Source organism: Gossypium hirsutum, chromosome D01 (assembly GCF_007990345.1).
Source record: "Gossypium hirsutum isolate 1008001.06 chromosome D01, Gossypium_hirsutum_v2.1, whole genome shotgun sequence".
Classification (NCBI taxonomy): domain Eukaryota; kingdom Viridiplantae; phylum Streptophyta; class Magnoliopsida; order Malvales; family Malvaceae; genus Gossypium; species Gossypium hirsutum.
The window spans coordinates 65080016-65091142 of NC_053437.1; the positions used below are offsets into that span (position 1 = coordinate 65080016).

Here is an 11127-nt window from a genome sequence, read left to right on the forward strand (position 1 = left end):
CAACTCACCAGAATCTTGTTTTCTCCGACCCACTCCCATCTTTTCATTTTCACGATTAGATGGTATTTTTTCTAACTCAACCAGACAAAATGTAAAAATTATAATCACTTGTCAAAAGAGAATGGCCACATATCAACCCAGGTGTTTACTTTACAGCTGCCATATTCCATCTAATACATGTTTGGTTTCAGATAACAAACCAAGATAAGCAATTGCAAAAAAATACATTACATAAGATGTTCAGACTTGAAGAATTAATCCTGAAAGGAAAAAAGAAATTAGCAAAGCTAAACTCCTTAGTCCAAACCTTAGGTTCATTTATACTCCACTTGTTATCTGCTGTATGCTCTTCCTGGACAGGAACATTACTTTTTTCAATGAGGTAAGGGTTCTACAATCCCCAGCTACTGGTAAGGAAATGGAACTTACTACTAGGAGTCTGGGAGAGGGCCATTTTCTTCCACTTAATCTTTTGTTTACTTCTCTGTTTCTTTGTTTTAAAGTCAAAAGATACATCTGTACCAGAACCAACTATGAACCACTAAGAATTTTGTTTTGCTCGTCTCTCTTTGCGTGTACTGCAAGTCTTTCTCACTCTCACCCTTCTTTAAGGAACAAAAGTGAAAGGTCTAAGAAATGGTCTTTGATTCCGAAAACACAAGGTTGATAGACCTCTCTAACTTGCAGCATTATTCAAAGTGGAATTACCAAATGAAATTTGGGTCTGGATTCAGAGCTAAGAAGAAGTGCTTCCCAAACCCTAGCCCCGGGAGAAATACTCCTTTCAACCATTTTCCCAAGCAATTCCAGTGCCTTGCAGACTAATCCTCTTTGGCATAGGCCACAGATTACCTCATCAAATGTCAAACTCTTGATGAAAATACACTTGTGCAACACTTCCTCCACCAAGGCACATGCTTCAAGAATTTCACCATTACTTACCAAACCATCAATTATTATCGTATATGAAACCCAATTCATTTCAATGCCCTTATATTTCATCTCTTTAACAAGCTCCCTAGCTCTACTTATCTCACCAGCCTTAGAAATTGTCCTCAATAACGTATTATAAATGAGAACATTAGGTTTGCACCCTAACTCCTCCATACAGGCTACCATCTTGATACCCTCTTCAACTTTATTTTGCTTGCATAAAGCGTCTATATAGGCTTTATAAGTATAAACATTCGGAACCAAACCCAACATAAGCAATTCATCAAACAGCTCATCTGCCAATATGTAATCTCCTTCAGCAGTTACCCCATTTAAGACCATAGTGTAAGATATAATACCGGGCTTTATTCCATCGGATTTCATTTGATTTAGAACATCCCAAGCATCCAAGCCTCTCCCTTTTTTAACCAAAAACCTAACCACGCCATCATAGTCACCCATGGCGGGAGAAAACCCAAGCTTTCGCAATCCCCTCCAAAAACCAATAACGTCTTCACCATCCAAATCACCCTCAGCAGAAACTGATGACAGCACAAAAGAGAAAACTTTATCATTGACACCAAGTCCATCGTCTAACATACGTTGTAGAATCTCTATAGCATAAGCAACCTTGTTCATTCTACAAAGAGTGCAAACTAGTAGACGGAAAGTAGATTCTTCGAGTCTTATGTTCATATGCAGACTGTTTAAGAGAACCTGAGGGAGTAGCTTAAGGCCACGTTGACTTCTACAAAGAAGTGCGAGTAAAGCATTGAGAGAATAAGCTGAAGGGAAGCACCTGAATTGGGGTATTCGGTAGAAAATATCAACCGCGTCCGGGATTCTATTAGCGTTTCCATAGAATTTGACGAGGTGGGTAAAAATGTACTCGGGTGTTTGAAAGTGTTGGAGTTGGAGGTGATGGAGCAGGGAAGGAATGTGGTGGAATTGTCTATTATGGAGCAAGGTTTTGATGAGAAAATGATAGGCTTGAGGGGATTGGTGAAGGTTGTAGAGGCTAAGAGACTGTAAGAGAGAGGGGACAAAGTCAGGTTGAAGAGGGTTATGCCGGGCAACGAGTTGTTTGAAGGATACCATGGGTTGATTTTGGGTGAAAGCTTGGCGCCATTTAGTTTTGTGAGAGGAAATAAGCGGCCATTTTCGGTGCTTCCTTAGGAAAAAGTTGGGAGATCTCCTCGCCATCTCCACTCCCACAATAGTAGTATTCTTCAACTCATTTTGGGGAGTAGATAACTGAATTTACGGATTAGGATGCATCGTAGAGTTGCGGGAAAAACAATGAAGCCGACAGGGGGTGCCGCTGTTTTCGAATCAAAGAAATAGCCAGCAAAACCAAAAGCTCCTTTTCTTCTGGGCTTTTCTTTCCCTTTCTTTGTGGATTTGAGGCTTCGGCACAGAAATTCATTATTCAGAAACGCATTCATGGTACTGGCCCAATATTGTATTGTCCAATTTTTTTTTGGATAAGATATAATTTTATTATCCAAGAAGCAGTTAAAACTGCTACGATCAAAACAATGGCATCCTATTCCTATCCGACACCATATAGTGTGAAAGCAATACAGCTTCATCACCTAGCCTCAGTATACACCAATCGCTACAAAGTTGAGCATTCACATTGTGATTTCTATTAAACGAATACTTCTCAATACCTCCACCTCACTGGATAAATGTGTTCCATGCAAAAATTCAATATCAGGGTTAAGAAAAACTTACCCCTCAGCATTCTGCAAAGCCATTGACAAGTCTATTTGCTGTCCAATTAGAAATGCATTCTTTTTTGCATTACTTGAAGTCAATTTTATATAATGTAATTTTTAATCAGGAAAAAAAACCATTTCTCACTTAAAAAGACGGATTTCATTCAATAATGATGAAGGATACAAGCCAAGAAGCTAAAAAAGAAACACCAAATCTTAAAGTAAGAGCCATGCTCGTAGCTCATAAAATATCCCGAACACCTAGCTAAATGGAGGAGGGTTGCGTACGTGAAAACATCTAAGGCAACACAAGACACGAAAGAGAGCGATATGGGCACATTGGAAACAGAAGTGTGAGCTTACAACGGTATGGGTTGTCTCCTTCCACACTAACCCTATCCTGGCATTTACTCTTTCGGATGATGAGAGAAGGGAGCCCCACAATTCCACCCTCATCATCATCATCCATATGGGTACCAAGCTCAATGGTGTCAAGTCCTTGCTTTTAGCATGGAGGAACCTCTACATTTGATCAACACGGTCCTTTTCCATGCCTCCAACGACGACACCATAAGATGCCTTCCGCTCATCTGCCATCCGTCGCGCATCCATATTGACCTTCAGTTTCGTATCTCTAGGTGCTTCCACTTGGCAGTCCTTGGCCTAATGGGCAGCATAGGTCCATGAGTGAGGTTATGCACTCTAAAATCTTTTTGGAGAGTCCTTGCCCAAATCAGAGCATCTTGAGGTACCTTGGATGAGCTCCATGTTCCACACATTCCAAAATTGCCATAGCACAAGTAGAAGGCTCGTGAAGGTCTTCTTGTCCAAAGTTGCACAAGGCTTGTGTGGGTTGGGGGAAGAAGGGAAATGTTTTTAGTTTTTAAACATCGTCCCTCATTAACTGCATGTTGCCATCTGTGTATTTAATTCCTTTTATGATGAATGATATATAAAGCAATTGAAGGCATCAATATTGCAAATTTAGAGCATAGCAGTTTTGAGCTGTTTACCTGAAAATATGTAACACTAAAGTTATACTGCAGACTGTTTAAAACAAGTTTATTCCTTTGAGAGTGAGAAATTGAAAAAGGATAGTCTAAGATATGAACATGATGCGGATCCCATCAGCAAACATTATAATAATGATGCACGTAAATTTGCTTAGATTGGACAGACCAACAGTAGTTCTCTCAGAATCAAAATTAATCATTCATACAATTCATATCATGATAGAGTTCCGGTGGAGCAATTTCATACATGATGGATTGGTGTATGTGGGTCTAGGTGTTAGTCAGTAGGACAGATGCAGCCGCACGATTATCATATGGGTGAAGCCGATTGGACTGCATGCATGGTCATGAGAGTCGTCGTCAACTTTAACACTTAGAATCTCCTATTCAATATTGTTAATATAATACAATAGAGGGAGAAAAGTATTACAAAACAAATGATAGTGTCATTGTCAATTCTTCGTCTCCGTTTACCATATCTCCAAACTAATCATCAAATCAAAGTTTAATTACTTATAACTAAAGCGATTTGACTTTGATTATGGGATAATTTATATTAGAATTATCTTAAAAACTAAGATTTTAAGGTACTAATAAAATTCATTACATCTTTAAATTAAAAGACTTAAAATTATTATTATACACCCATCCATATTCAACCTACTCTCTAAATCTATATTTTTTAAATAAAAATATAAGTAATTAAAAAAAATCAAATAACATAGATAAAAGATGGAAAGTGGAAAATAAGATAAATTTATCATTGTATTTTTATCTACATATCTACTTCTTATTGACATTTATTAAGATATTATTTTCAATAATAAATTTTTCCTACAATACTTTATTATTAAAAATAATTATAATACATAAAATTATATTATATTTGTAAAAATTAATTTTCTAATGTATAATATTTAATTAAAATTTTGAATAAATTTTAAAATATATAGGAATATTATTTAAACATCAAATTTAAATGAAAGGTTTATATTTATTAAATAATAATTCAAATGAAAATTATTGAATGGATAATAAGTATCGAAATAGCGACATAATCATCTTATTCAATTTGCTCATCTTCATTTAAGAGATTTTCACTGAGTAGAAATTAAATTACAATTTAAAAAAAATAAAATCATATTCATAGAAAGGTTGAAAAGATCAGAAGAACAAAACAAAGTGAAAACAACTAAGGGTGTGATTAAGGATGAGCAGAACTCGAATCTCAAGTTATTCAATTTTTTTCAAGTCAACTCGAATAAGTAATTTGAGTTTTGAGTTCGAATCAAGTTAAATTTTATAATTCAAATAACATATTGGTGTAAATACACATTTGGCTCTTGTCAATTTTGAAAATGAGCAAATTGGTCTCTCTCTTAACAAAAATTATAGAAAAATTCAAAATATTTATAAAAATTTCAAATTTTATATTTTTAATGTATAATTAAAAAATTCTAAATAATATATAAAGAAAGTTAAAATTTTTAAAAAATTCTAAAATAATAATTTTGGGGACCTAAAAAAATTAATTAATGATTCAAGTTTGTCGTTTTTTTTTATTTATTTTGCTTTAAAAAAGTTTTCAAGTATATATAGTTTCAAGAAATTAGTTATTTTTAATTTGACATGTTTAATTTTTTAATTTAGCTCGAACATTTTTATTCGATTTGACTTGACTAGAATTTTATTTCGATTCGATTCAAAAACAATTTGAATCAAATTAGGATAAATCGTACTCATCAACTCGAAATTTTTTCATTTGATTCGACTTGATTTAATCGAGCAATCACCCTTAAATACATCCAAACAAAACTTAAGTGAACGTGTACCATTACCATCCATCAAAATTGTTTAAGACTAATCTTTTGAGAAATATCCTTATTTAACAATCACATGCTTATGGAAGATTGGTGTGATGATAATATTAATGTGTGAACATATCTAACGTAGGTTACAAGGAAAATGGATTGAGATTTGAGATGGAGATGGAGATGGTGATGGGTTTTGATGATTTTGAAATTGCTTGTGAGATATAAAATTGGAACGAAAGAAAGAGACGTAAATAAATTAATTGGATATGAGAGATTTGCAATTGCATGCATCCTTCATTACTGTGCATCAAGATTGAAGGAATGAGAAAACAAAGTCATAATCACATTCATTAAATCAAATTAAATGCTGCTATTCATAGCCAAAAGCATGAGGTGGCTGAAGTTGTTGACTTTCTACTTTCATTTTGGAAGAAATTAATTTAATTACAGATAAAAATAATAATGGAAAAGAATATAAATTTTTAAACCACACTTTGAATTAATTATTTTTAATGCTACCAACTCTATTGTATTGCGAAAAATGAAATCCAAGTCTAAAAAAATGGAAATTTTCAATCAGTCATACTTATCTGCCCAATCTAGCCCACATTTTTCCATATATCAACTTTTATACGTCCAAATTCTAAACTCTCGAATTTTTGCTTCATTACCAATACTCTCCTCACTCTCTCTAACCTCCAACACCATATATAATTGTATCTAATCATACTATTGTTGGGAAATTATTAGAAAAGCACCCTACATTTACCAAAACAATCATGCCACTCCCCTACACGACATATAAGGTAAAAATAAATAGAGATGATTTGTTCTTTTTAAATAATAAAAAAATATTTTGATACTAAAAGATTGTTCGTAGGAGAAAATTAGGGATAAATTGTTCACACATTTGGAAACTTCCTACATTACTATAGTCAAGTACATGTGCGACTTAAATTCTACCCACACATCAAGTATACTTTAAATTAGATAACTCGCTTAGAACTCAATTCAATTTACTTACAATATTTGCACACAATAAAACAATTCTTAATTGAATAAGTCACAAATAACCTAAGCAAATCATGCAATATATAAGAGTTAAACCACTTCAATAATCGACCCACCAGTAGAGATTTTTTTAGTGGTTAGACTCTCTTGAAGGCCATATCTTCTGGTATGAATTAAAAGTTTGATTTCAATCCATACTTTCTAATTTTCGAGCATAAAATCATTGTAAATGTGCTACGTCTAACAATGTTTAAGATACAAAAATGGCGAGTCTTTTCTCAATTACACCTAGACATTAACAACATTACAAATCCGAGGAGAAATAGGTTATCAAATTTGCACCATAAAGTTTGGACCATTTACTCTTTTGAGTTGGTAGCTAAATAATACAAAATTTTATTGTTTACGTTTTAATTGATTTTTTTACGTGTGTTTATATAAATATTAGGCTCTGATCAAATATATATTATATATATAATATTCGGCGCAGGTAGACAGCTGGTAAGAAATTATTGAGTGAGAGAGAGAAGCCACGTGGGTTGTTGGCCTGTAATTGTCCTTAAGTAACAGCTTCCTGCATCCACATGGCGTCTATAGTATATAGATGCCAGTGCCATGCATCAACATGAATGCTTTCTCACTTCATAACATGGCATGGTATGCCCATGTCTACGTGGATAAGGATGAGTTGGGACCCAATAGGTTTCAACAAAACAAATAAGATATGATGAATCATATTTTGCATGACACACAAGTTATTCAATTATCAAAAGAATATTTTGCTAAAGACAAAAAAGTCCACGCCTATCAATGCGATTAAAGAAATCATGGATTATCGGGAGGTGGCTGTGTAATTTTCCTCTATGGTTTGGGAGAAAGCCAAGTAATAATACTTTTTATAAGCCAATTTAAAATTGTAAGAGAATATTAGCAAAGCCCATGCAGCTGCCCGGTGCCTTAAATTAATTTTGCTTCTTTCACAATATTTAAACGAGTACTAGTATACCATGCAATAATAGCTACTAATAAAGTACAAATTAGACAGCCATAAACAAATAATTGACATCACACTGTTGTTGTGGACTGTAAAGATTTTGGTGAAGCAATGCGTGGAACTGGATTTTCAGTCACAAGACAAGATGATTGTGTCTTTGATCAACAAAATTCAAGTTTTTATTGGGACCGGGTGTGTTGGGCCTGGCCCTGGAGATGGTAACCTAATTTATTAGGCCTGCTTCCCCGAGATGAGAGATGGGACCATATATATTTCATTTATTATATAAATAAAAGGGGACACGCAGGAACAAAAAGACAGACAAATTTATGGGAATGAACGAAAAGTCAAAAGTGGACAAAAGGGTGATGGGGTCCGTCCGAATACCAACAAGGAGTATGAATAAGAACATGATGAATACACGTGGTAGGTCCCATCCCCCACCTCTCTCTCTATCTACTTTCTATTGCGGTCCACCTCCACCATCTACCGCTCTGCTACAGCTGTCACCACTCACCACACACCACACACGTAACCTAATCCCTTTTGCCTTTTGATACCTCTGTCCATCTAACTTTGTTAATGACTAAGTTTTTTTTTTTTAATTTTAATTTTAGACCTTATTTAATAGTATTTATTCAATTTATTCAATTAGATTCGGTTATTTTATTATCAAATTGATACTATTTTAGGAGGTTGAAATTAAGAGTTCATTTTTAATTTTTTATATTTTTTAGATTATTGTGTGAAAATATTATCATGTATAATATAATATCAACTTATTATTTTTATTTGATATCCAAAAAGTTAATTAACTTTAATTATGATTAAAATTTTAAATTTTAAAAAATATAAAAAAACAAATAAGCAAAAAAATCTTAAACGTATAGCTTGCAAATTTTAATTATTATTATTTGAGTTATAATATAAATTTTCAAAATTCTAGAAATAAAATAAGACACGTAGCTTAAAAAGTAATAAAAGAAATTGAGCAATAAATTACTTACCATCATCATCATAACCACCACCCACATCCATGGAAGATGCATGCATGCATACATACATACATATATAATTATTTTGTTAATTACTACAATGATTGTCTTTCCGATTCTTTTTATATAGATAATCGCAGTAATAATAAAAAAGTGAAAAAGAGGAGCACAAATCTTGGACGCGGACAGCACAGCTTTATAAGCCTGCCTTAGGATCGTGTATCGAACTACAAGTCTTTAAATTTATTACAGGGAAAAGCAGGAAAGCAGAACTAGAACGAGATGGTAGGATTTTCTTCCCAAACAGAATCTTGGGTTGCCACCAGAAACTCAATCTACGAATCCCAGAAAGAGGCAGATAGCTTCGAATTGGATCTAAAACGTCTAGATCTGATAAAGATAGATCAAGAAGACGAGAATAATAATATTAACAGCCAAGATAAGATTAGCACCACCAAGAAGAACAAGAAGAAAAATCAGGTGTTGCTGGAGGGGTACGTGGAGGCGGTTGATGAGGAGGATGAACTGAAGAGGACAAAGAGCTTGACCGGTGATGATCTAGACGAACTAAAGGGGTGTTTAGATCTGGGGTTTGGCTTCAGCTACGAGGAGATTCCTGAGCTTTGCAACACCTTGCCTGCACTTGAGCTATGTTACTCTATGTCTCAGAAGTACTTGGATGACCACCAGCACCATGCATCTCCAGACACCACCGCTGCCCCCGAACCCGTCGCCAATTGGAAGATCTCTAGTCCTGGTCAGTCTTTCTCTTTTTACCATCTTTCTTTGTTTTATTTTTCTATTTGCCATCAGATCTTGTTGTGCTCGTTTTTACAAGGACTTTGAGTGATGATAAGCTTTGGTTTCTTGCTTTTCTTTCCCACTTGTTGTAGTGTTATATCATACATGACATGCTTTTCTTTGCTAGATGAAATTAGGATTGAGCCAAAAAGAATTGAAAAACTGATTCAAATCGATTCATTCGGCTTAGTTTAGATTCAGGAATTGGAAGCCCACACTTGGGGTTCCTTTATTCAAATAAATACTTGGTTTCTTACACAAACACAATAATCAAGGTTGATTTGCATTGATGCTGAGAAATCCAAGAAACTAATATTTTGCCATCTGCTCAAAGTTTACAAATCTTTTCACAGAAAAGGGGAAAAAAAAAGCAGGAACATTGTGCAATTTGTTTTTCATAGAACAGTAGTACTCGCAAGTTGGATGCATCTAGCCTGTGCAAAACCATGTATAGATGGTCGACTTCGCTTAGGGAACGAGTTTTAACCTTGTGTATGCATTACAGGTGACCATCCAGAAGATGTTAAAGCAAGGCTTAAATTCTGGGCACAAGCTGTGGCCTGCACTGTCAAACTGTGCAACTAAAAGATTCATGAACAATCATTGGAAAAATGAGAATGAATATTTTTCTCATTGATGAGCATCAACTGGATAAAACCCTACGCTCTGCCGAACCATGCCATGGTGGGGATGACATTTCCAGCAATTGTGGGAAATAGACCAGGCCAAAATTTTAAAAATGGATCAGCTGCAAGGAGCATGGGAAGAAGCTGGAAAGGAAGATGTGACAGGTTTGAGATTAACCGATGATCCAATGAGTCTTGACTTAATTCTGCGGAGACTAGGATGTATATGATCTATTAATTGTATCCCGTATGGTATGAATAAAATATGTCTTCTTACTGCTACTATGCTTCATTGGTGTTTGATATATATATATATATATATATATGGCTATGGAATCCAACCTTCTGTTGGCTTTGCATGCAGTGGTGAGAGTCTCCAGTTGAGCTTCACCAACTAGTTCCGGACCTCTGCGTTTGCTGAGGTAACCAATCTAATTGTGTTGATTCATCATACCTGTGTTTCCTCTCACCATGATTACTGTGGTGGTACCTAGCTAACCAATGCCGCAGCATGGAACCACTGATACTTGAGCTTTGCTAAGAATAAACTGACCATTTTATGGCCATAGATGAATATAGGGCCGAACATGTATGTTCATCGCTTCTACTCCTATTCTATCTATCCCTAATGCCTTGAATTTTGAGGTAAATTGATACTTGTAACCAATATGAATCTTGGTGGGAGTTGTTAGGGTTTTCTTTCTCACGGAACGGAAGGCTGCAAATTACACGCATTCCACTGAGATGGCTCATCTTTGCGTATGTTAATGTGGTGTTGAAGGTTACGTTTTGGTATCAGTTTCATTTTGTGGTTGAGATAGGAAGAAAACTCAAAACTTATCTGATAATCACAGCCTAGTTTGAAACAGTAAGAGAAGGGACGAAATTTGACTCGGATTGGATTTCCGTTATTAGGAAAAGAGGCTTTGAGTTGAAATATCAAAATTTATTGATTGGGGGTTATGTCAAAGTTTACTCTTCTCCAGAAAATCACATCAGCAAATAGCAGTTTATGTTTACGTTTTCATTTATTAAATCTCTCTATACCTCATTCTGAGCTGCCAATCGAATTCTTCGACCAAGTCCCTCCATATCAATAACAAATAGATATGACCTCTTTGACTCTCAGTAATCCAACTTTTAACTACAAAATAGACTGAATTTTGGTGAGATGATCGCTCTTTTAAACATATTAACAATGAACTTTGTAACTACGTAC

General features: G+C 34.8%; 2 protein-coding genes and 1 long non-coding RNA gene across 12 annotated transcripts; 1 reads left to right on the forward strand and 2 right to left on the reverse strand.

Moving 5' to 3' along the window:
* Window positions 1-108: 108 nt before the first annotated feature.
* On the reverse strand, window positions 109-2639 carry LOC107938964 (pentatricopeptide repeat-containing protein At2g38420, mitochondrial). Its single transcript, XM_016872243.2, has one exon. It carries the CDS (start codon window positions 2134-2136, stop codon window positions 694-696), a length of 1443 nt encoding a protein of 480 aa, XP_016727732.2. The 5' UTR covers window positions 2137-2639; the 3' UTR covers window positions 109-693.
* Window positions 2640-2791: 152 nt separating this feature from the next.
* Window positions 2792-4026, reverse strand: LOC121214064 (uncharacterized). The gene is made up of 2 exons (XR_005909670.1): window positions 3915-4026; window positions 2792-3667 (listed from the first exon to the last, which is right to left on the reverse strand). It is a non-coding gene; the product is annotated as an uncharacterized lncRNA (long non-coding RNA).
* Window positions 4027-8070: 4044 nt separating this feature from the next.
* On the forward strand, window positions 8071-10927 carry LOC107938960 (uncharacterized). Of its 10 annotated transcripts, none has more exons than XR_001695015.2 (5): window positions 8515-9238; window positions 9788-10160; window positions 10273-10330; window positions 10403-10497; window positions 10601-10927. XR_001695015.2 is itself a non-coding variant. In XM_016872238.2 (2 exons), exons 1-2 carry the CDS (start codon window positions 8764-8766, stop codon window positions 9865-9867), a joined length of 555 nt encoding a protein of 184 aa, XP_016727727.1. In that variant the 5' UTR covers window positions 8515-8763; the 3' UTR covers window positions 9868-10190. The 10 variants fall into 10 exon arrangements, 1 of the variants encoding a protein (XP_016727727.1); XR_005909671.1 differs by having other exon boundaries at window positions 9788-10073; XR_001695011.2 differs by having other exon boundaries at window positions 10273-10497.
* The last annotated feature ends 200 nt before the right edge of the window (window positions 10928-11127 follow it).